The sequence below is a fragment of the Equus quagga genome, unplaced genomic scaffold, assembly GCF_021613505.1.
Source record: "Equus quagga isolate Etosha38 unplaced genomic scaffold, UCLA_HA_Equagga_1.0 153_RagTag, whole genome shotgun sequence".
NCBI classification, from domain to species: domain Eukaryota; kingdom Metazoa; phylum Chordata; class Mammalia; order Perissodactyla; family Equidae; genus Equus; species Equus quagga.
Genome location: NW_025796915.1, coordinates 3,323,888 through 3,348,790, shown reverse-complemented (window position 1 = coordinate 3,348,790; position 24,903 = coordinate 3,323,888). Strand labels below are relative to the sequence as shown.

Sequence of the window (24,903 nt, the reverse complement as noted above, 5' to 3'; positions counted from 1 at the left end):
TTTCTGAAAAGATTATCATAATAACAGATTGGTCCGTTTTATGTATTTTATGTCTGGATATAATTTAGTCTTCTAATTTGAGAATAATTTTGAAAGGTGATGTTACTTGCAGGTTGTTTTAAATTAAAGTTTTACCACATTTTTCAGATTCCAAGGATGTCTCAGATATGCCCTAATTGGTTGAACCTGACAACTTCTTATTTTTTCCTTTCAAAGGGGAAAAAAAGTCATCCTTTCATTTTTAGAGGAGGAACTTAAAATAATTGCCCTACTTAGAAATTAAGAAATAGAATATGAAGTTTGTACTTGGAATGAACTTTTAAATGTGAATTCAATATAAGATATACTTTGGGTCCTCTTAACTGTCCTTTTTTTCTTTGTACTCCTAGTGCCTGCATATTATCTAGCGTATGATAGATGCTCAGTAAATATTTGACCAGACGTGTGGTAACTTCTCTGAACTTTTCTTAAGATAATTAGTGATAATTATGACATGATAGCCACTATTTGTTAAGTGTTTTTTTTGGTTTATTTCTTACAGCAGTCCTATGAAGCAAACATTATTATACCCATTTTATAGATAAGTGAACTAAAATTTAGAGAGGTTCAGTGGCTTGCCCAGGAACACAGAGATAATAAGTGAGAAAAAAGAATTCAGACCCTGGTTTTCCTGTTTCCAGAGCTTGTGATTTTTAACTACTATGCCGTTTGTCTTAGAAGTGTTAATATTTCATATGGGGAATAGCAGTTCAGTTATGTGGATGAGGAATTTTGAGATTAATACACAGGGTGAAAATAATAAAAAATGACAGTTTTTTTAAAGGATAATTTAAGATTTAATAAAACCCCAAGAAAATTATTTGTTAGACCAGTAGTTCTTTGCATGCCTGGTAATTTTTGATTGGATGCCTGATGTTGTGCATTTTACCATGTAGGGCGTAGGATATTTTTATACTCCTATAATATTCTGGAGCTTTTTTTCTGGGATAAGTTATCTGGAAACAGTTTGATCCTTTCAAGTCTTGCTTTTAAGCTTTGTCAGGTGGGACCGGAGCAGATTGTTCTAGCTAATTTTTTCCCTCTCCCGAGGCAAAACTCTTCAGAGTACTCTACCCAGTATCCTGTAAATGATGATGCTTTTCAGTCTGCCTGACGAGAACAGCACTCTTCCCTGCCCTGTGTGAGCTCTCGGGATTGTTCCCTTCAATCCGTTCCGGTGGTTCTTTGCCCAGCCTCCAGCAGTTGCTCACACACACATGCTGAAGAGGTGAGGACAAGTCTCTGCAGGAGGCAGGAGTGCTTTCTCTGGGCAGCTCTCTCCTCTCTGGGATCCTGTCCTGCCAGCTGGCCGCACGGACCTCCCTGGACTCGCAGCTCAGGGACACCTCGCCAGCTTCTGCCGGGGCTCCTCCTCCTTGCACTTCAGCCTGGACACTTTCTACGAGAAGTAATCTGGGCCAGCAGTAAGGCTCGCCTCCCTTGTGCCCTGTTATTTCTCAGGAATCATGTCCTTTATTACCTGATAGCCAGTGTCTTGAAAACTGTGTTGTTTCCTTTAATTTGTCCAGTTTTTTAGTTGTTTCAGGCAGGAGATAAATTCAGTCCCTGTTACTTTTTCTTGGCCAGAAGTGGAAGTCCATAGTGGGTCATTTGATTCGGTTCCACTTTGTGTTTTTCCACTTCAGTTCATTAATTCAACAGAATGTTATTAAATTATGTACTGGGCACTTGGCATTCAGTTAGGTACTGGAGAGACTGTGGACCTATCCTTGTATTTCATCACAATCTTAAAATATTGGGGCACTTGAGCCCAGGATTACAAGAATGGTGGGACCCTATCACTAGAGAAGTGTTTCTCAAGGTATAGTGGGCAGACTGTCAACAGTCTCTTGGGGTGCTTGTTGAAAATGCAGGTGCATGGTTCCTGCACAAGACCTAGTGAATGGACTCTCTGGGGGCACTCTCTTGGTGAGTCTATGTGTTGTAATCCATCCTCTTGCCCCAATTCTGAGGGAAAGGTGGGCAAGAGGGAACCATTCACAAAGTAATACTGATACTATATCGTGCTTTACAATTTATGGAGTATTTTCACGTATCTTCCCATTTGATTCTCACAACTCTTTAGATCTTCTTACAATTTTATAGATAAGAAGCTGAAGGCTGGCTAAGTTAAATAGCTTGCCAGAAGTTTACATAGGAAGTGGAAGAACTGATTTTAAAACTCAGGTCTTCCTCAAGCCAGTTCTCATCCACTGCTACTTCTTACACTGGTATCTTCTCTTATGAAGATGTAGGGATGTCATCAAGATTTATTCTTTGATGCAGCTTGCTTCTTTTGAAGAGTTAGGTTATATTTTGCATTAATTAGGACTAAGATTGGCTCTAAGGGACAGAAAATGTGAAATAATAATGGATTAAATAAGGTGAAAGTTTATTCTCCACATAAAAGTACAGGGCTGGTATGACACTCCACAGTGTCAGGAACTGAGGACCTCCTATTTTGTTCCTCTGTCATGTGTGGCCATAGTCTCTTAGTCCAAGATAGAATTGATATTCTAGACAATTTGGTGGAGGAAGGGATGAAGAAGTGGATAAAGTATACACTCCTGCTCTTAAGGAAAGAAATTTTCTCTTAAAGAAATTTTCCGTAAGTTGCCCCATGACACTTCCTCCTATAGCAAAATGGCCAGAACCTAGACCTTTGCCTGTCCTACCTGCATGGACAGCTGGCAGATGTAGTCTCTATCCCATGAGGTCGTGTGTCCAGCTAAACAAGAGAGAGTCTGTTACCATATGAGAAGGAAAATGGGTGTTAGAGAACAACTGGAAGCCTGCCACGCACGTCTTCCTTCTGAATCTGGAGACTGCTAAGAAATGAAGGCTTATCCTGGGGTTCCTTGTTGAAACTAAAAAGGCATTTTCTAATAAGAATAGCAGCAACCAAAAAACCTCTTATTTAGTGCCTAATTACCTAGAAGACTGCTTGGCACATGCCCCCATAATGTTTATTGAATGAATGAATCAAGGCCAGAAATTCTGTTAAGCATCTGATCTGACATTATATCATTTAGTCTTTCTGATGATCCTACAAGGTAGTTATTATTTTTATTTTATAGATGGGAAAATTAGGTATATTTGATCCTAGGTCTGTCTGATTCCAGATAACGTCTTTTATAAAGTAGTCATTAGTGTTGTTCACAAAATATACTCAGATTGCGTATGCCTAGCGTCTTCAAGTTAAGTGCGCCATGTGACTGGTTTTGGACAATAAAATGTGAGCAGAACTGACCCATGTCATGGGCAGAAGCTTTAAGAGCCAGTGCATCATTCTCATCTTCTTTCCTTTTGCTACAGCGTTGCAGATATCAGTCGCCATGTCAGCCTAGGTCCGATAGTGAGAATGATAGGCAGTGTGAGGTAGAATGTGCAGACAGGTAGAGTCAGGATGGATAGGTAGTGTAAGTGAGAAAGAAATCTTTGCTTTTGGGGGTTGTTAATTTCTACAGCATACTCTAGCCCATACCTGACTGATAGATACAGAAATAATTTTTACAATTTTATAATTTTAGTTATGTTTAATTGAATTGTATGTCACATACATTGTAGATTGCTTAGGCTTTTGAGGAAGAATCTTCTAACTGATATTCTAAATTCTTTCTCTGTGACAAAATCATTACTTCTTTGAAAGTACCAGTTTATAAATACATATTTCCAAGTTGGAACCAGTCTTTGTTCTCCTTCAATAAATAAAAGCTTAATTTTATTGTGTAACAGACATAATTTTCATAGAGGCCATGGCTTGTTGGTATAATATGATTTAAGGTAGAATTTATCTGGACAAATAGAGTGAAGATCTTTCTTTTTTGGCTTGTGGATGAAGAGGTCTAAGAAGTTAGTTTAAAATGAGGCCCAAGAGTATTAAAATTCATTCATGTTTAGGATTTGTTCTCCACCTACTATGCCAGAACTATGCAGGGCTGTTTAAAGATGATTAGGCTGTGGTAGGCGTCCCACATATAAAGTGGAGGAAGATGGGCATGGATGTTAGCTCAGGTCCAGTCTTCCTCAGCAAAAAGAGGAGGATTGGCAGCAGATGTTAGCTTAGGGCTAATCTTCCTCAAAAAAAAAAAATTAAAGATGATTAAGGCATCACCACTGAAAGAGCTAGCCAAATAAGCTCAAGGACCTGCTCATTTGGAATATAGGGTTCCTTTCTCCTCACAAATGACAGCATGGCATCCGAGAAGCAAGTTAAGGTGTTTCTTTACCTCAGATTTAGAAATACAGTTTGGATTTTGGAAGTGTCATGAGTTTAAATGAGCCTTGTTTATGAATGAATAGAAGATAGTGCCTATGAAGATAGCAAAGGCGAGTGTGAGGATTGCGGAGACCTAGGACAGGTATGGCAATGGGAGGTACTTTCTGATATACTTGGTGACTTTTTTTTTTTTGCTGAGGAAGAGTAGCCCTGAGCTAACATCCATGGCAATCTTCTTCCTTTTTTTTTTTTTTTTTTGGTTGAGGAAGATTGGCCCTTAGCTAACATCTGTTGCCAGTCTCCTTCTTTTGCTTGAGGAAGATTGTTGCTGAGCTAACATCTGTGCTAGTCTTACTCTATTTTGCATGTGGGATGCCACCACAGTATGGCTTCATGAGTGGTGTGTAGATCCACGCCTAGGATCCAAACCCACAAACCCTAGGCCACCAAACGACTGTGCCACTGGGCTGGCCCCATTCCTCCACTTTTTTATATGTGGGTCGCTGCCAAGCAAGGCTGATGAGTGGTGTAGGTCTGTGCCTGGGATCCGAACCCATGAATGTGGGCTGCCAAAGCAGAGCGTGCCAAACTTAACCACTACGCCAAGGGGCTGGGCCCATCCTTGGTGATTGTTATAGGATTTATTAGTTTGGGAAATTTTTTAAAGGATTTTTTAAACATAGTATTGGAGATATGTCCTAGAACTGTTTTATGGAAAGAACAGTAAGCAGAGGGATCTTGATCTGTAATTTCAAAGACATACAGAACTTATTCCTCAGTTGCATGAAAGATGTTTTGAGTAAATATGTTCTGCTTATGGCTGCTAATCAAGGTTAACTCTGGTAGCTTGGCTTAAAGGGACTGGGTAATTTCATGATCATTAATCTTGTTCTTAGGGATATATGATAAAAGAAGAGGAATCACATCTCATGCCTTGATGCATGAGATAATTTTTTAGTTTCTAAAGAAACACGTTCCTCAGGTACATGTCATTCCTCTTTTTTTGGTCTAATTGTTACACTCTTGTAATTGTGTTTACTATTGTTACTGTTAAAATTTTTCATTTTTGTGAAACACCAAAAACAAAATACTGAATTTTACAGTTTAGTAATAGGTATGTAGCAAGGCCATTTCATTAGCATAATATACTTTTCAAGTTTGTTGAAATAATTTACGAGTCTCTTTAGCTACCGAGAGTCAGTGGGGAGGCAGCTGATAGCCTACTTAGCAATTTCACACATTTTCCATATTTTGTAATGCATAAATCAGCAGTTTGGGCCAATATATAGAGCTGTGACACTTTCTGAGGGGTCTTAAAAGCAGAAAACAAAACTATTAATCAAGTACATAATTTTTTTTTTTTGAGGAGGATTACCTCTGAGCTAACATCTACTGCCAATCCTCCTCTTTTTTCTGAGGAGGACTGGCCCTGAGCTAACATCCCTGCCCATCTTCCTCTACTTTATATGTGGGACGCCTACCACAGCATGGCTTGCCAAGCGGTGCCACGTCCACACCCAGGATCCAAACCGGCGAACCCCGGGCCGCTGAAGTGGAATGTGCAAACTTAACTGCTGTGTCACTGGACCAGCCCCTCAAGTACATAATTTAATTTGTCACATCTGATGAGTAACACTATTTTACCCTTTCATGTAGATATAATTTAAGGTAAGTACACTTGAAATAGTTTTCTGTATTTTCATTTGACTTTTTTCTGTTTAATTTTAGGTTAGTCTTATAGTACAGTCTTGCACAAATGCGTACAGAGAAAATGTGAGAAGACTGATTTAACCTGTATATAAGCTATGCCTGAAAAGCCGGCGTGTGATAGACAGGCTCTGTATCTCAGTGTCTGCTAGCTACTGTGTGGATGGCAAAATACCACAACAGACAGAGGTCGAGTTAATGTAAATCTTCTTTTTCCCCCAGTATTATTAAGATATAGTTGACATATAACATTGTATACGTTTAAGGTGTATAACATAATGATTTGATATATGTATATATTGCAAAATGGTTACCACAATAAGTTGAGTTAACATCCATCACCTCACATAGTCACAAATTTTTTTTCCTTGTGGTAAGAACTTTTAAGATCTACTCTCTTGGTAACTTTCAAATATACAATACAGTATTGTTAAACTATAGTCATCACGTTGTACATTACATCTCCAGAACTTATTTATCTTATAACTGGAAGTTTGTACCTTTTGATCACCTTCGCCCATTTTGCCCATCCCCCACCTCTGGTAAGCACTTTGTTTCTTTGAGTTTGGTTTTTTTATATTCTACGTATAAGTGAGATCATACAGTATTTGTCTTTCTTTGTCTGACTTATTTCACTTAGCATAATGCCCTCAAGTTTCATCCATGTTGTTGCAAATGGTAGGATTTCCTTGTTCTCTATGGCTGAATAAAATTCTTGTGTAAATCTATATGTACCACATTTTCTTTATCTATTCATCTGTCAGAGGACACCTAAGTTGTTTCCATGTCTTAGTTATTGTAAATAATGCTGCAGTGAACATGGAGGTGCAGATAACTCTTCGAAGTAGTGATTTCATTTCCTTTGTATGTATACCCAGAAGTGGAATTGCTGAATCATATGGTAGTTCTATTTTTAATTTTTGAGAATTCTCCATACTGTTTTCCATAGTGGCTGCACCATATTACATCCCCACCAATAGTGCACAAGGATTCCCTTTTCTCCACATCCTCATCAACACTTGTTATCGCTTGTCTTTTTGATAGTAGCCATTCTAACAGGTGTGAGGTTATATCTCGTTGTGGTTTTGATTTGCATTTCCCTGATGATTAGTGATTTGGGCACCTTTTCATGTACCTGTTGGCCAGCTGTATGTCTTTTTTGGAAAAATGTCTTTTCAGGTCCTTTGTCCATTTTTTAAATTGGATTATTTGCTTTTTTGCTATTGATTGTATGAGTTCCTTATATATTTTGGATATAACCCCTTGTCAGATGTGTGGTTTGCAGATATTTTCTCCCATTCCCTAGGTTGCCTTTTCATCTTGTTGATTGTTTCTTTTGCTGTGTAGAAGCTTTTTAGTTTGAGGTAGTCCCACCTGTTTGTTTTTGCTTTTGTTGTTTGTGCTTTAGGTGTCATATCTAAAAAATCATTGCCAAGACCAATGTCAAGGAGTTTTTTCCCTATGTTTTCTTCTAGGAGTTTCATGGTTTCAGGTGTAGGGGAGGAAGACAATTCCTTTACCCTATCGGTTCTTCTGGCTGGTCTAAGAATCAAATTGACGTGAGACAGAATAACAGGAGAAAATCAAACACAGTTTAATAACGTGTATACATGGGAGAAACCCAGGAAAGCCAAGTAACTCGCCAGAATGGCCAAAGCCCCCACCATAAATACCATCTTCAGCTAAAGACAAAGGAGAATGTTGGGGTAGTGGTTTGGGGCTTCAAAGGGGAGGAAGGCAATTCACATGGAGATGGGAAAGCAAACGTTTGGTAGACAGAACTTTGATAAGAATGGGCTTAGCAAGGACTCTCACAGTCTACTGATACCCAGAGTTATCTATGGGGATGGCCTGTCCTAGGAACAGGCCTTCTATCTTAAATTCTTTTAGGCAGTTAGGGGGAAGGCCAAAGTTTCTTTTAAAGTCTTTCGTTCCTAGAAATAAGCCAAGAGACACATTTGGAGTAGCCAATTCTGATCTCCCACACACGTCTTACATTTAAGTCTTTAATCCATTTTGAGCTATTTTTTTGTTAGTGGTGTAAGGTAGGTGTCTAGTTTCATTCTTTTGCATGTGAAATCCGCTTTTCCCAGCACCATTATGGAAGAGACTGTCTTTTCTCCATTCAATATTCTTGGCTCCCTTGTCAGATTTTAGTTGACTGTTTATGCATGGGTTTATTTCTGGGTTCTCTATTCTGTTTTACTGGTCTATGTGGCTGTTTTATGCCAGTACCATAATACTGTTTTGATGATGTAAATCTTAAGTCACATTTAGGCTAGCAACTAGAATTAAGAGAAGATGTGAATGTGATATGTTCTGACACCTGAAAATTACTGTCTTTTTCTGTGATGACTTGGTCATTAGAGATAACATTTTTCTTTAAGCTTTTCGTATTGTGCTAATGTGAACAGTCAGTAAAATGCTAAATTATCACTCATTAAAAATATTTCCGAAGAGCCAGAATTAAGCAATTTTTTTTCCTCAGATACCTGGATTATGTTAGGCATTATGATATTTGGAATCTCTCTGTAGAGTTAGGACATTACGTGTAGTATCCTTGTCCTTTGTAGTAGCTGAATGCCTTCCTTAACCTTGCTTCTACCTACTCAACAAAGGACATGGAAGCCTCTTGTAAAACTTTTTATTATAAAGAATTTCAAGCATAATCGAAGGTAGACAGAATGGTATAGTAAACCCACGTGTACGTATCACCCAGCTCCAACAATTATCAACTCATGGCCAGTCTGGTTTCCTCTATGCTCTATCCACATCCATTGTGTTATTTTGGAGCACATCTCTGACATCATACCATTTCATCATAGTTATTTCGGTTCGTATCTCTAAAAGATAAGGACTTTAAAAAAACATAATCATACTACAATTTTTACCCTACAAAACAATTCCTTAATATTATTAAATAGTACTCAATTTTCTAATAGTCTCATAAGTGTCATAATTCTTTTAAACAGGACCATACATTGTTTTTGGTATATCTTAATCTTTAGGTTTCTCCCCCATATGTTTCTCTGATCCCACCTCTCTCCCTTCCTTGCAATTTATTTGTTGAAAAAACTGAGTTCTACAGAGTTTCTGACACTATGGATTTTGCTGACTGCATCTCTGTGGTACAACTAATGTGATCCTTTATCTTCTGTATTTCTTGTGAATTGATAGTTGAATCTAGAGGCTTCATCAAGTTCAGGTTGTTTTATTTTATTTGATCTTTTGCAAGACTGCTTAAAAGGTGTTTTGGTTTTCTTCTCGTTAGAAGTTATGTAATGCCTATTTATCTCTCTCTTTGTGATGTTGCAGCTATTGATGCACAAGGCCTAGAGCTATTAATTAATTAGGAATTGCAAAATGTTCCTACTCTAATTTTATCTTTTTTCCTTCGTTTATTATCTGGAATTTTTTTTAAAGAGAAACTTCCTCGTATCCATTATAGTTTACCCGGTGGTTGGTTTGTATAGGAGAGGTAGGATAATGTGTGATTCTTTCCCTTCATTTACCTCTTACTAAAAAAAGTTCTCTAGAATCCTCCAGTGTTAGAGAATGCCTTTTTTTTTTTCAAACATTGAGACCGCTTAAGATCTTCTTCTATCCTTTCAATTCAGAAATTTTATCAGGATGCGTCTAGTTGTTGACCTTTATTTTCCCGCCATCAATGCCTGAAACTTGAACCATCTTCTGTATCATGTCTTTCTGCAGTTGTGGGATATTTCTTCCATTGTTTGTGTAATCATTGCCTTTTCTCAGTCTGTTTTTCCCTTCCACTTTAGCTCCTGTCATTAACATTTGTTCTCCTGGATCTGAGTCTTTGCTGCACATTGTCTTGTACTACACATGATTTCTTCCTCTTTGGAGTTTTGTTCTGTATGTCTGAACATTTTTCCAACTTGATCTTTCACACTGTTAATTTGGTCTTAACAGTGTCCATCCCATTGTTCAATTTAGCTATTGAATGTTTATATTTATAAAGCTTGTTTTTACCTCCAAGACTCTCCTTAAGTGTTTTTAATAATACTAATTATTATTTTTTCGTTCAAGCTGTTGTTGCTCTCCTCCAGCAGTTTTGTTCCACTAGGAGCCACCTGTTCTGGGTTTTCTGTTTGTTCTTCATGGCTTTAGCCCATTGGTATGTAGTCATTTTCCTGTATTTAATTTATGCCTCTTTCTACCCTTGGCGCTGAAGTCGAATGGTGGACACATACTGTTAAGTGGCGAGTGTTGGGAGGTGCATGGCTCAGTCCTCTGGGCCTACTGTAGAGGAGTAGGAAGGACTCAGCTCAGTAAGTTGTGCAGCTCCAGTGTGACTCCTTGGAGGCTAGGAGACCAGTAGGAATTTCAGAACACACAGGCTGGTTCTCTTGGCAACCCACCAATTTCTATAGCTCCCTCCCCAAAACTGTAGCATTCCTATTTTTGCCCTGGGGCTCCTTGCTCACGCTAGGGCCTCCTTTCTCCAGTAGGGGGAAAACATACCAGCTCTCTTTATCTGGATCCTAAGACTTCAACCCACCCTTCTGGCGCACTTGGATATTGATTTTAATAAGTACTCAAGAGAAGGTAATTGGTATTTGGATTGGATTTGGGAAGGGAAGACTGCAGGGATGCAATCAAACTACCATTTTTCCTGAAGCCCTTGGAAGTCTTAAATTAGACATTTTCAAACTGTATGAGCATGCTATAAAGACCTTTTAGGTGGAGGATTGCAACAAATATCTGAAAAATAGTCAGTGTGGAATTCCCAGATAGCTGGTTAACCCTCTCACGCCTTCAAGTCTTTGCTCAAGCCTCACCTTCTCAGTGATGCCTACCCTGACCACCCTATTCATATTGTAACTTTTATGCCCTATCTTCACGCTCCCATTGCCCTTCCCCTGCTTTATTTTTCCCCAGCTCCTAGCACCTTCTTATATACTAGATAATTACTTAGATGTTCTAGACACATCACTAAACATAATGACACCAGAATGGATAATTTTTTAACACTTTCCTCTCCTCCCCTAAATGATGAAAGTATTTTCACATTTCATAAATGAAATTATTCACTTATTATGCAGACAGTGAAAGTTCTTTTGAGCTTCCTTATTATAATCATGCCAGTAAAATAAATAAGAAAAAGGAAATACACAATATAGAAGGCAGGAAAAAAGCACAACTATTTAGCTAGTTGTTGTTATATCTAGTTAACTGTTTGAACTCTTGTTACAGACTGATACTTTATGTAATTAATTGCGCACTAACTAATAAGTGATTTAAAAAAAAATAAAACTCAAAATCTCCAAAGTACAGTTTAGGCAACTGCTGATAAAATTGCTGATATGTTTTACTCCCTTTTTCTTCCTTAGTTTGGAAACATTTAACACTTTTAAAAGAATAAATGTCAGTGTTAAAAGTATTATTCAAATTTAGTAAAATGTTGAGTGTGAACTAAAATTTGCACTTACCAAACAAAAATGTTCCATCTTGTTGCTTGCAGTCTGTTTCATTGTTTAAAATTTTAAATGCAAATATAAATACCGAAAGAGCCCGTATGATGACAGCATTGGAGTAATTCAAGTTCTGTTTCTTGATCTTTACAATCCCTGTGCTATCATTGTTTATTTTGAATCTGTGGTTTAAGTGCAGAAGAATGTAGTACCACAGGATTGAAGCGACCTGCGTCCTAGGAAAGGGTTGGAGACAACAACTCTGTGCTAAGCAAGCCGAAGTATATCAAAGCATTGTGAGCTACTCCTGAAACAAGTGTGCGTGGTTAAGTCTGCATGTATGCAGGCCAACTTTATAACTGGGAGTTTTCCAAATGGACGTCTATGTAGAAAACAAAGTTTATTAAATAGAAGCTTATATACGTATTATTTAAACTCAGCAGTAACTGTGGCAATTGTTTAGAACTTAGACCGAAAAAAGTTTTTTTCAGGGGAGAGTATTTTATCAGTGCCTTTGATTAGAATTGCTGGCACATGGTGGTAATAAAAAGCAAACTGCTTTTTAGTCAGTTTGACTATTTTTTATAAATTCTCTACAAAGCATTCCCTTATTGCCTGCACGAGGGCTGACTGATCCCACCATCCCATCTTGAGTATGCCACTAATTAAATGTATTATCTGCTGTACCCTTGTTCTGCATCCCCATCCCGTGTTGGCTCTGTGAGGGCAGGAATCTTTGTTTTGTTTAATGATGTATCCCATCTAGAATAATGGTTGGCATCTAGTAGGTGCTCAATAAATATGTGTTGAATAAACAAATGAACAAATGATGCTCAGGGTTGGGGACATTCCTTTCTATGTCTTTTTCTTTCCCAAATATTTATAAGAGAGATCAGAATATAGTGGGTACTTCGTTAATGCTAACTGACTGACTTAAATGCTTGGTTTAAGATTTTTTCTTTGCATCCTTACATTCCCATATGAATTTTAGGACATGGACATCTTTGGAGGACCGTTATTCTGCCTACCTCAGCATCTTAATATTAAATCTTCTTATCCATGAACAAAGTATATCTCTCCCTATATTTACGTGTTCTTAAATTTCCGTCAATTTTCAGTGTGCAGATCTTTTATTTCTTTTGTCATATTTACCCCATTTCGTATTTTTTGATGCTATTGTAAATTTTGATGTTTTTAAAATTTAAAATTCCAGGCTGGCCTGGTGGCGCAGCGGTTAAGTTCACACGTTTCACTTCTCGGCGGCCCAGGGTTTGCTGGTTCAGATTCCGGGTGCAGACATGGCACTGCTTGGCAAGCCATGCTGTGGTAGGCGTCCCACATATAGAGTGGAGGAAGATGGGCACCGATGTTAGCTCAGGGCCAGTCTTCCTCAGCAAAAAGAGGAGGATTGGCTGTAGTTAGCTGAGGGCTAATCTTCCTCAAAAAAAATAAATTAAATAAATAAATAAAATAAAATTCCAATTGTTTTTTACTATCATGTATAATTTAGTTTTCGTTTGTGGATCTTGTATTCTACAACCTTTCTAAAATTAATTTATTCTGAGAAGGTTAATTGGATTTTCTACATATCATGATCATATTGTCTGTGAATTGACAGTTTTGCTTCTTCCTTTCCAACCTGGGTGCTTTTTCTTTCTTTTTCTTGCCTGATTAAAATGGTTGGAACCTCCAGTACAATGTTGAGTAGAAGTAGTTTCAAAATATTTGGGCATTTTTTCAGAGATCTTTACGTTATTGATTTCTAATTCATGCTCAGAGAACATACTTTTAAATTTACTGAGACTTGTGTTATAGCCCAGAATGTGGTCTGTCTTGGTAAGTGCTCTGTGTACACGAGAAGAATGTGTATTTTGCTGGTATTGGATGGAGTATTCTGTAAATGTCAATCAGGTCATGTTGGTTGATAGTGTTGTTCAAGTCTACGATATATGTGCTGATTTTTCTATGTAGTTGTTCTATCAGTTATTGAGGGGGGATTTTTTTTAAAGTGTACAATTTAGGACCTTTTAGTATATTCAGAGTTGTGCAACCATCACTATAACCAATTTTAGAATATTTTCATTATGCCACAGAGAAACCCTGCACCTCTTAGCTGTTAACCCCCAATCCCTCCGTCCCTCTCTCATCCCTAGGCAACCAGTAATCTACTTCCTGTCTCCATGGATTTGCCTATCTGAATGTTTCGTACAATAGAATCACACAATATCTGGTCCTCTGTAACTGGCTTCTTTAACTTAGATGTTTTGGGGTTTTTGTTTTTCTATTTTTTAAATTTTTATACAGCTTTATTGAAGTATTATTTACATTCCATTAAATTCACTCATTTTAAAGTGTATCATTAGAGGAATTTTAATAAATTTATACAACTGTGCAACCATCACCACAATCCAAGTTATAGAACATTTTCATCATCCAAAAAATTCCCTTGTGGCCATGTGTAGTCACTCCCCACTTCCAGGCCCAGGCAACTACTGATCATCTTTCTGTCTCTGTAGTTTTGCCTTTTCTAGAAATTTCATATAAATGGAATTGTTCGATATGTAGTCTTTTGTGTTTGGCTTCTTTCACTTAGCCTAATGTTTTTGACGTTCATATCATGTCAGTAGTGCTTTCTCTTTTATTGCTGAATGATGATATTCCTTTGTTTGGGTATACCACATTTTGTTTACCCATTCATCAGTTGATGGACATTTGAGTGTTTCCAGTTTTGGGCTATTATGAAATATGCAGCTATGACCATTTATGTCCAGGACTTTATATGGACGTATGTTGTCATTTCTCTTGGATAGAGATGTCTAGGAGTGGGATTGCTGGGTCATGTGTAAGTGTATGTTTAATGTTTTAAGAAACTGCCAAACCATTTTCTGAGATGATTCTACTATTTTACATTCCCACCAGCATTATATAAGGGTTCCAGTTTCTCCATATCCTTGCTTGCACTTGATTGTCAGTCTTTTGGATTATAATCATTCTAGTGAGTGTAAAGTGGTTTCTTGTGGTTTTAATTTGCACTTCCCTAATGACTAATGCTGTTGAGGATCTTTTCTTGTCCTTAATTTTCTAGTCATACTTTTTTTTGAAGTGTCCAAATCTTTTGCCCATTTTAAAAAATTGGGTTGTTTTGTTTTATTATTGAGTTGCATGAGTTCTTTATATATTCTGAATTAACTCTTTTATCAGATATGTGATCTGCAGTTATTTTTTCCCAGTCTGTGGCTTGTCTCTTCCATTTTCTTTTCTTTTTAATTGATTTTTTTATTGAGGTCATAATAGTTTATAACATTGTGAAACTTCAGTTGTACATTATTAGTTTTTAGTCACCATATAAATATGCCCCTTTACCCCTTGTGCCCACCAACCCAACCCTCTTCTCCTCTGGTAACCACTAAACTGTTCTCTTTGTCCGTGTGTTTATCTTCCACATATGAGTGAAATCACATGGTGTTTGTCTTTCTCTGTCTGGCTTAATTCAATTAACATAATACCCTCAAGGTCCATCCATGTTGTTGCAATTGGAACAATTTTGTCTTTTTTTATGGCTTAATAGTGTTCCATGTGTGTATACACCAGATCTTCTTTATCCAGTCATCAGTTGATGGGCCCTTGGGTTGCTTCCACTTCTTGGCTATAGTGAATAATGCTGCAATGAACATAGGGGTGCATAAGTCTCTTTGAATTGTTGATTTCAAGTTCGTTGGCTAAATACCCAGTAGTGGGATAGCTGGATTGTATGGTAGTTCTGTTTTTAATTTTTTGAGAAATCTCCATACTGTTTTCTATGGTGGCTGCACCAGTTTGCATTCGAGAGAAGGGTATTCAAATCTCTGACTATAATTGTGGATTTGTCTATTTCTCCTTACAGTTCTGTCAGTTACTGTTTCATGTATATATTTTTTGAAGAAGAAGAAGATTAGCCCTGAGCTAACATCTGTTGACAATCCTCTTCTTTTTGCTGAGGAAGACTGGCCCTGAGCTAACATTCATGCCCATCTTCCTCTATATGTGGGATGCCTACCCAGCATGGCGTGCCAAGCAGTGCCATGTCTGCACCTGGCATCCAAACCAGCGAACCCCAGGCCGCCAAAGCGGAACATGCGCACTTAACTGCTATGCCACTGGGCCGGCCCCTGCTTCATATATTTTTAAGCTCTGTTATTGGGGCATAAATGTTTTGGATAATTATGTCTCTTGGTTAATTGACCCCTTTATCATTATGAAATGATCTTCTTTATACCTTTTGATACTCTTGCCTAATTCTAATATAGCTTCTCCAGCTTTCTTTTGATTATTAATAGCATGGCATACATTTTTACCACCCTTTTGTTTTTAACTTGTTCATGTTTTTATATTTACAGTATATTTCTTGTAGGCAGCATATAGTTGTATCTTGTCTTTTTAACCTATTGTCAGATTGCTTTTCATGGGGCTGTTTAATGCAATCATTAATAGGGTTGGGTTTAAGTCTATAATTTTGCTATTTGTTTTGTATTTGTCTCATCTTTCTTTGTTCCCTTTTTATTCTTATTCTGCTGCCTTTTGGATTAATTTAGTATTGCTTGTAATCCCCTTTGTCAATTATCTTTTAAAGAAGACAGGTAGACAGATAAGTAAGTAAATACCAAGTAACAAAAGTGGTAAGAGCTATGGAGAAAAACAAAACTGGAGAAGGGAATAGGAGTGATCTAGTTTGGGTAACGGGGAGAGTTGGTGGCGGTTTTCATTAGGATGGTCAGGAAAGGTTATACCTGAAAAGATGACATTTAAGCAAAGATCTGAAGAAGATGGAGTAAGTCATGTGGATATCTAGGAGAAGAGAATTCCAGATTGAACAACAATTGTTTATAATGGTTTATAATCGTGAATATGCCTAATAGTTTGAAGGAGCAGCGAGGAGGCCAGCGTGGCTAGAGCAGAGTGCAGAGAGGGCTGTGAGAGCAGACAGGCAATGGAGGGCTAGATTGTGGAGTGCTGTACATGAGTCTCTGGGTGAGATGGAAAGCTACCGCTGGGCTTTGAGCTGGAAAGGACGTGATCTGACTTAGGTTTTAAAAAGATCACTCTGGGGGCCAGCCCCGTGGCCGAGTGGTTAAGTTTGCACACTCCACTTTGGCGGCCCAGGGTTTTGCTGATTCAGATCCTGGGTGCAGATATACAACTATGTACTTGGGGCACTTTGGGGAGAAGAAGAAGAAAAAAAGAAGATTGGCAATAGATGTCGGCTCAGGTACCAATCTTAAAAAAAAAGATCACTCTGGCTACTGTATTGAGAATAAACTGTTGGAAAGGGGGAGCAAGAATAGAAATGAGAAAGACAGCTGGGAGGTTATTATAATCTATTAGAGATGATGGTAAGTCAGCCCACGCCTGTGAGAAGTGGTTGGATTCTGGATATTTTGAAGGTAGACATGAAGGATTTGCTGATGAATTGGATATGGGTGTGAGAAAAGGAGAGGATTCAAGAATGATTCCACAGTATGGGCCTAAGGAAATGGAAGGGCAGAATTATACTCTGACATGGAAAAACTATGGAAGTCAATTGTCCACAACAGCCTAGCACATGGTAGGTGCTTTGTGTTGGAAAAGGCTGTCTTGTGCATGCAGTCTTTCAACCCCCTCTTGGCCACGAAAGAATGGGAGTTGGGCCTGGAACGCTTCCTTACCAAGAGATAAAGAGTCCTTACAGCCTGTGCTCCTTTGTTCTGCTTAAGCATCCTATGGCACCTGGCCAACTCCACTGCTCTATCTGTCCCCTTAGGGGAGGGGACAGGGTCCTTCTGCTGCAGCACGAGAGGGGTGAGTGCAGGCAACTACCCTGTGTCAGCTGCTTAGAGGGACCTGCTGGCCAAAGGGAAACCAACCCCCACTAATGATGCTAATCTTGCTCTGTGTCTCCTCTATATGAGTAAAGCACTGTTCCATCCAGTGTTTGACTGTGTCGCGTGGTGACTCCAGTACCAAGTAGCAGTGGGCAGAAATGTTTAGACTGATACTCCTGGTGATAGACAACAGAAGCCACTTGCTCAACACTTTGTAAATATTGAATGAATAAATAAATGAATGAATAGAAAGGCTAGGACTTAAGTTAGGGGCTGTTAATTTTGAGATGACTATTAGGTTTTGATTTTTGTTTTTGTTTTGAGGAAGATTAGCCCTCAGCTAACTACTGCCAATCCTCCTCTTTTTGCTGAAGAAGACTGGCCCTGAGCTGACATCCACGCCCATCTTCCTCTACTTTATACATGGGACACCTACCACAGCATGGCTTTTGCCAAGCGGTGCCATGTCCACACCTGGGATCCGAACCGGCGAACCCCAGGCCATGGAGAAGCGGAACGTGCAAACTTAACTGCTGCGCCGCTGGGCTGGCATCACTATTAGACCTTTAAGTGGAGATATTGAGTGGGTAATTGGATGTAACAGTTTAGAGGGCAGGGGAGAATTCTACTGGGACTCTCCTGAAAGTCATTAGCCATCGCTTGAAAAAAATTATAAAATAATTTGTGAAGAATTGGCATCTCCATAATGAGTATTTCTACCCAACAAGAGATGTATATAAGAATGTTCATAATAGAATTATTTGTGGTAAACCTAAAATGGAAGATAATATTTACCAAGAAAAGAATGAAAAAATAAATTGCAGTATAATCATAGAATGGTATTCTACAGTAATGAAAATGAATGAACTCAGGTACATTCAGCAACATTGATGAAGCTACACATAAAATAATTCTTTATGTATGATTCCATTCATGTAAATAAAACTAAACTATGGTGTTAGAGGTCAGGGGGAAGGAAGCAGGTAGTGATTGGGAGACAGCACTAGGGTACCTACTGGAAGGCTGATAATGTTCTGTTTCTTTGCCTGGGTAGTGATTGTGTGTTTGCTTTATCATTGTTCATTGAGATGTACATTTATGTTTTGGACACTTTTTTGGATATATGTTATATTTCCAAAGTTGATATGTTAACATACTGCCTTCCAAAGAATTTGCTGACCAGATTCTAGTTTCCAAAGCTGTGCTTGACTCCTGACTGTGCTTGTGGTTTTAGGTGGTTCATTAAACTGTAGTGGGAAGAGTGTTGTACAAACAACTGACTTCCTAATACTGGGAAAAAGGCAGAATACGACCACCGAAGGAAATAGTGCAGGGCTTATCATGCCCCCCTTGATATCTAAAATGTTGTTCAATTTTTAAGTTTAAGGAATTTAAAGTGAATTAGAGAAAACTCAATAGGAAATCTTGAGTTTAAATATAGCATTAAAGCTCTAAACCCCACATATGAAACTATATAAGAACATTATTTCTCAATAGAATGCAGTAACCATGTAAAAATGTACTTAAGTTGAGTTAGGTAAGTGTTAATTATTTTGAGCTTTAAACATTAAGGTGAGTCTATAATTTCGTCTTATTTATACAAGCATGTTTACCTTACAGTGTTTATTAATGATATTAAAGCTACCTATACAGGGTAGTCACTTAAGACCCAAATCCCGCTCTAATTATCTATTAGTCATGTGCTCCCTGACGTTTTGGTTTAATTGCCTCAACTCCTCTCCACAGCTATAGACCATATCTAACAAGATAAAATATAATGGGGTAAGTCCAAGGTCTTACATTTAGGTTGAGATGAAGAAAGCAAAGGTATGATTTACCAACATAGATGATGAAGTTTCAGGAGGTTTTATTGATATAAGACCAAACTCTTCGATCGGACTACCTCCTCAAAAGGTTAATGTGATCATAGGCTCCACTACTGCAAGCAGCAGGAGGTAATTAGACCACACAAAGAGCGTTATGGTCAGTTTGGGGCACCATATTTTAGGAATAACGTTGACAAATTAGAGCTCATGCAAAGAAAAGTAGCAGGTTTTAGGGGTTATGAAAATGGATTATATAACTGAAGAAATTAGGATTCTGAAGTCTCATAGCAACCCTGTAAGGCATTATCCCCATCTTACAGAAAGGAAATTGAGGCTCAGAGAGAATTAATGATTTATTAAAACATAACTGAAAAGTGGTTGGCTCAGACCCCACATGTATTGATTCTTAATCTGGTATTCTTTTGTTTCAAAACATCAGTTTTAATTATATTTTTAAAAAGCTTGTCTGTTAGCCTTCTATGAAGAGACACTTGAAACTGTAAGGGAATCATTACAGATTAAATGAAAGGAAAGAGAAAATTTGGAACAGGAAGATCAATGTAAGAAAATACTTTGCTTATCAGTATTATAAGTTTATTAGTATCACTGAAATTTATTGTCTTATGCATATTTCTCTGTCTCTCTTTTTCAAGGTTTTTGAGTCCAATGAAGAATCTGGTTATCTTGTTCTCACCATAGTTATATCAGGTCATTTCTTCATTTCCCAAGGACAGACACTACTGGTAAGTTTTATGCATATAGTTTAATATGAAAATATATTTCTTTATTTTCATAGCTTTACATTAATTTTTGTATCCTCGAGCTTCTTCAGTCCCACTAAAATTCATCACGTTCAACAAATTAAACATTTATCAAATGTTCTTTAACAGTAGGAAATACAAAAACGTACTGAATATTGCCTGCCCTAAAGGGATTTAGAGTTTTGTTGGAAGTCAAAGTGGATCAAATGGTCGAGATTAACTGGTATTATAAAGGATTCTTTTTTTTTTTTTTTTTTTTTTTTTGAAACATTTTATTTTTTCCTTTTTCTCCCCAAAGTCCCCCGGTACATAGTTGTGGGTTCCTCTAGTTGTGGTATGTGGGACGCTGCCTCAGCGTGGTCTGACGAGCAGTGCCATGTCCGCGCCCAGGATTCGAACCGACGAAACACTGGGCCGCCTACAGCGGAGCGCGCGAACTTAACCACTCGGCCACGGGGCCAGCCCCTATTATAAAGGATTCTTAACTGGGGAGATGAGGCTGAAGACAGGCCAGATTTATAGAGAAATGTGTGGAGGGTTTTCCAGATAGTGTATCCAGAAGAAAGAGCATATCCAGAAGAATAGGTTTAAGGAAATAGCTGAAAGAGAACTTGACACGTGGTTTTATTGATATAGCCCTCTCTAAAACCCTAATTTTATAGAGATGCATTTGTTCTTTATTCTGAATACAAGAAAGTAAATGTAATGGAAGAGTATTACATCATTTAGCTGTGAATAATATCTACATAGACATAATAAACTTGTACAAATATTTACTGAATATCTATGAGGGCATAATTTATTAATTTAACAAATATTTATTGAGCAATTACTATATGCTAGGCATTGTTCTAGGTGCTAGGAATATAGCAGTGAACAGCAAAGACAAAAATCCCTGTCATTATGGAGTTTCATCATTCTAATGGGGAGAAACAGCAATAGAAGGTCAAATATATTCAAAAGACATGAATTTTTGGTGAATCCCTTACATGTTCTATTATAGTCTGATGGCAGCATCTCACAGTTTTACGTTGTGATGATTCATCTCTCCGTTTAAGTGGAATATAGCCTTATCTTTGAGTGTGAGGTAACCTGCAAAGTCATCTTTGTGTTCCTCGTGACTTTTAAAACTGCAGCATGAGTTGTACTGTTAGGGCTTGTTTCAGTTGCAAGAGATGAGATTTCTTCTTCACCTGCAAATGAAGAATATTCCAGACAGTGGACTAAGGGATACCTAGCACACAGCTAGTTCTCACTGTCAGTATTGTGAGTCTTTGCTGAATGGTGACATTTATGCAGTTTGGCTTCCTCAGACATAGGGGGCCACTGTGCTTAGTCTTTGTGCCATCGGTTTGCCCCAGTTGGTAAATGTTGTTACAAACTGGTGGAGGTTTCTTTGTATCATACATGGGATGATTTTTGCACTGCATTTACCAAACTAAGTTTATCAAATTCCAAGACACCCACTACTGAGAAATATAAAGGTAACTATAATTTGTACATGTTATATATGTATATAACTTAGATATTGAATATTTTTTTAAATCTTTAAAAATTTTTTTAAATCACCTTATTGAGGTATAATTTACATAAAATAAAATTCACTAATTTTAAGTGTTTGATTTGATGTATTTTGATAAATGTATGTACTCATATAACCACCACGACAATCATGATATAGAAGATTTCAATAAACCCAAAAAGTTTCCCTATGCCCCTTTGCAGTCAGTCGGTCTGCCCATCATTGGCACCTAGCAAACCACTGATCTGCTTTCTGTCACCATAGTTTTGCCTTTTCTAGCATTTCTTATAAATGAAGTCATGTAATAGGTGGTCTTTTGTGTCTGGCTTCTTCCACTTAGCATAATGCTTTCGAGATTCATCTATATTGTTCATTCCTTTTTACTACTGAATAGTACTCCATTTTATGGATAAACCTAATTTGCTTATCCATTCAACTTTTGATAGACATTCGGGTTGTTTCCGTTTTTTGGCTGTTATGGATGATGCTGTTATAAACATTTGTATACAAGCCCTTGTATGTACATGTATTTTCATTTTTCTTTGGTAAATTCCCTAGAGAGGACCTGTTGCTGGGTCATATGGGAAATCTATGTTTAACTTTATAAGAAACTGCAAAATTGTTTTCCAAAGTTGCATTCCCACAAGCAATGTGTGAGGGTTCCTGTTGTTCCACATCCTCACCAACATGTGGTATTGTCAGTCTTTTTAAGTTTAACTATTCTAGTGGGTGTGTATTTCATGGTGGTTTAATTTGCATTCCCTTAATGACTAATGATATTGAACATCTTTTCATATGTTTATTTCCCATTTGTATACCTCACTGGTGAAGTGTCTCTTCATATCTTTTAACCATTTTTCTTGCTGTTAATTTCTCCTTTTAGGTCTGTTCATAGTTGCTTTATGTACTTTGGTGCTCTTGTGTTAGGTGCATATATATTTATAAGTATTATGTCCTCTTGATGGAGTGTCCCTTTTATCATTATAAACTGCCCCTCTTTGTCTCTCATTACCTTTTTTATTTTGAAGTCTGCTTTGTCTGATATAAGTATGGCAACACCTGCTTTCTTTTGTTTGCCATTTGCTTGGAGTATTGTCTTCCATCCCTTCATTCTGAGCCTGTGTTTGTCTTTAGAGCTGAGATGTGTTTCCTGGAGGCAACGTATTGTTGGGTCTTGTTTTTTAATCCGTCCTGCCACTCTGTGTCTTTTGATTGGAGAATTCAGTACATTTACATTTAGAGTGATTATTGATATATGAGGGTTTAATGCTGCCATATTATCACTTGTTTTCCGGTTACTCTGTATTTCCCTTGTTTCTCATCGCATGTATTTCTGACTGCCAGTTCAGTTTGGTGATTTTCTGTGATGGTTTTCTCAGTTTTCTCTTTATTTATCCTTTATGTCTCTGTTGGGATTTTTTGTTTAGTGATTACCATGAGGTTTGTATAAAAGGTCTCATAGATGAGATGGTCCATTTTCTGATAGCCTGTTATTTCCTTAGTCTAAGCAGGTTCATTCCCTTTCCTCTTCCCCATCTAAGTTATTGTTGTCACAACTTACTCCATTTTGTGTTGTGAGTTTGTGATTAAAATGAAGTGATTTATAGCTATTTTTTAATTTTATTTATTTATTTAAGATTTTATTTTTTCCTTTTTCTCCCCAAACCCCTCCAGTACATAGTTGTGTATTTTTAGTTGTGGGTCCTTCTAGCCACAGCATATGGGATGCTGCCCCAGCATGGCCCAATGAGTAGTGCCATGTCCGTGCCCAGGATCCGAACTGGTGAAACCCTGGGCTGCTGAAGCAGAGTGTGCAAACCCAACCACTCGGCCATGGCGCTGGCCCCTATTTATTTATTTTTATTTTTTGAGGAAGATTAGCCCCGAACTAACATCTGCCACCAATACTCCTCTTTTTGCTGAAGAAGATTGACTCTAACATCCATGCCCATCTTCCTCTATTTTATACATGGGACGCCTGCCACAGCGTGGCTTGATAAGTGGTGCGTAGGTCTGCGCCCAGGATCCAAACCACCGAATCTCAGGCCACTGAAGTGGAACACACAAACTTAACGGCTATGCCACCAGGCAAGCCCCTGATTATAGCTATTTTTGATGCTTTCCTTCCCTCTATCTTTAATGTTATAAATAAGTGTTTGCTAATCTGTTTTGATAGAGAGCTGCAATTTTCTGACTGTGTCTATCTCCTTGTTCAAGGCTTTGTCAATCCTTTCTTTTTTCTTTTTTTTTCTAGATATGAGGGCCTTCTTGATCATTTCTTTTGGCGGGGGCTCTTGTGGTGATGAACTCCCTCAGCTTTTGTCTGTCTGGGAAAGTTTTTATTTCTCCATCATATCTGAAGGATAGTTTCGCTGGATAGAGTATTCTTGGCTGAAAGTTTTTTCAGTATTTTGCATATATCATTCCACTCTCTCCTTTAACCTATATTAAGGTTTCTGCTGAGAAATCTACTGAAAGCCTGATAGGGGTCCCTTTGTAGGTCTTTTCTTCTGCCTTGCTGCCTGTAATATTTTTTCTTTGTCATTGACTTTTGCCAGTTTTACTAATGTATCCCTAGGAGAAGGACGTTTTACATTGATGTAATTAGGGGTTCTATTAGCTTCATTTACATGTAATTCTAGCTCTTTCCCCAGATTTAGGGAATTCTCAGCTGTTATTTCTTTCAACAAGCTTTCTGCTTCTTTCTCCCTCTCTTCTTCCTCTGGAATACCTGTAATCCTTATGTTGCATTTCCTAATTGAGTCAGATATTTCATGGAGAATTTCTTCATTTCTTTTTAGTCTTAGTTCTCTCTCCTCCTCTACCTGAAGCATTTCTATATTTCTGTCCTCTGACTTACTAATTCTCTTCTCCATAATGTCAGTGCTGTTATTTAAGGATTCCAGATTTTTTGTCTGTGCATGAGGAAGGTTGGCCCTGAGCTAACATCTGTTGCCAATCTTCCTCTTTTTGCTTGATGAAGATTGTCACTGAACTAACATCTGTGCCAGTCTTCCTCTGTTTTATGTGGGATACCGCCACAGTGTGGCTTGATGAGTGGTGAAGGTCTGTGTCTGGGATCTGAACCTGTGAACCCCGGGCCGCTGAAGTGGAGCTGTGAACTTAACCACTACGCCACTGGACTGGCCCCCTGATTTTTTTTTAAATCTCATTCATTTGTGTTCTTTATCTCCAACGTTTGTGTTTGTTTTTTTTTAGAGTTTCAATCTCTTTTGTGATGAATTTCCTCTGGTCATTAATTTTATTCATGAGTTCATTGAACTGTCTGTCTGAGTTTTCTTGTATCTTGTTGAGTTTCTTTATGATAACTATTTTGAATTCTCTGTCATTTAGATTGTAAGTGTCTGTGACTTCAGGATTGGTTTCTGGATACTTGTCATTTTCCTTCTGGTCTGAAGTGTTAATGTATTTCTTCGTGCTGTTTGGTGGGGTGGACCTTTGCCATCACATAGTGGTAGTATCTGGTCACAGATTCCACCTGCCACCACTGGGGGAGGGCAGGAGCTGTTTTTTCTAAGAACACCACAACCCCTGGC

At 37.9% G+C, this 24,903-nt stretch overlaps 1 protein-coding gene across 1 annotated transcript in view; it reads left to right on the top strand.

Annotated features, from left to right (window-relative positions):
* The window catches only part of LOC124233131 (meiotic recombination protein REC114-like), an 88,911-nt gene that overhangs the window by 3,523 nt on the left and 60,485 nt on the right, over positions 1–24,903 (top strand). The window contains exon 2 of the mRNA XM_046650262.1: positions 19,717–19,806. Within this exon, the coding sequence (XP_046506218.1) occupies positions 19,717–19,806 (90 nt within the window). The remainder of the gene's footprint in view (positions 1–19,716; positions 19,807–24,903) is intronic.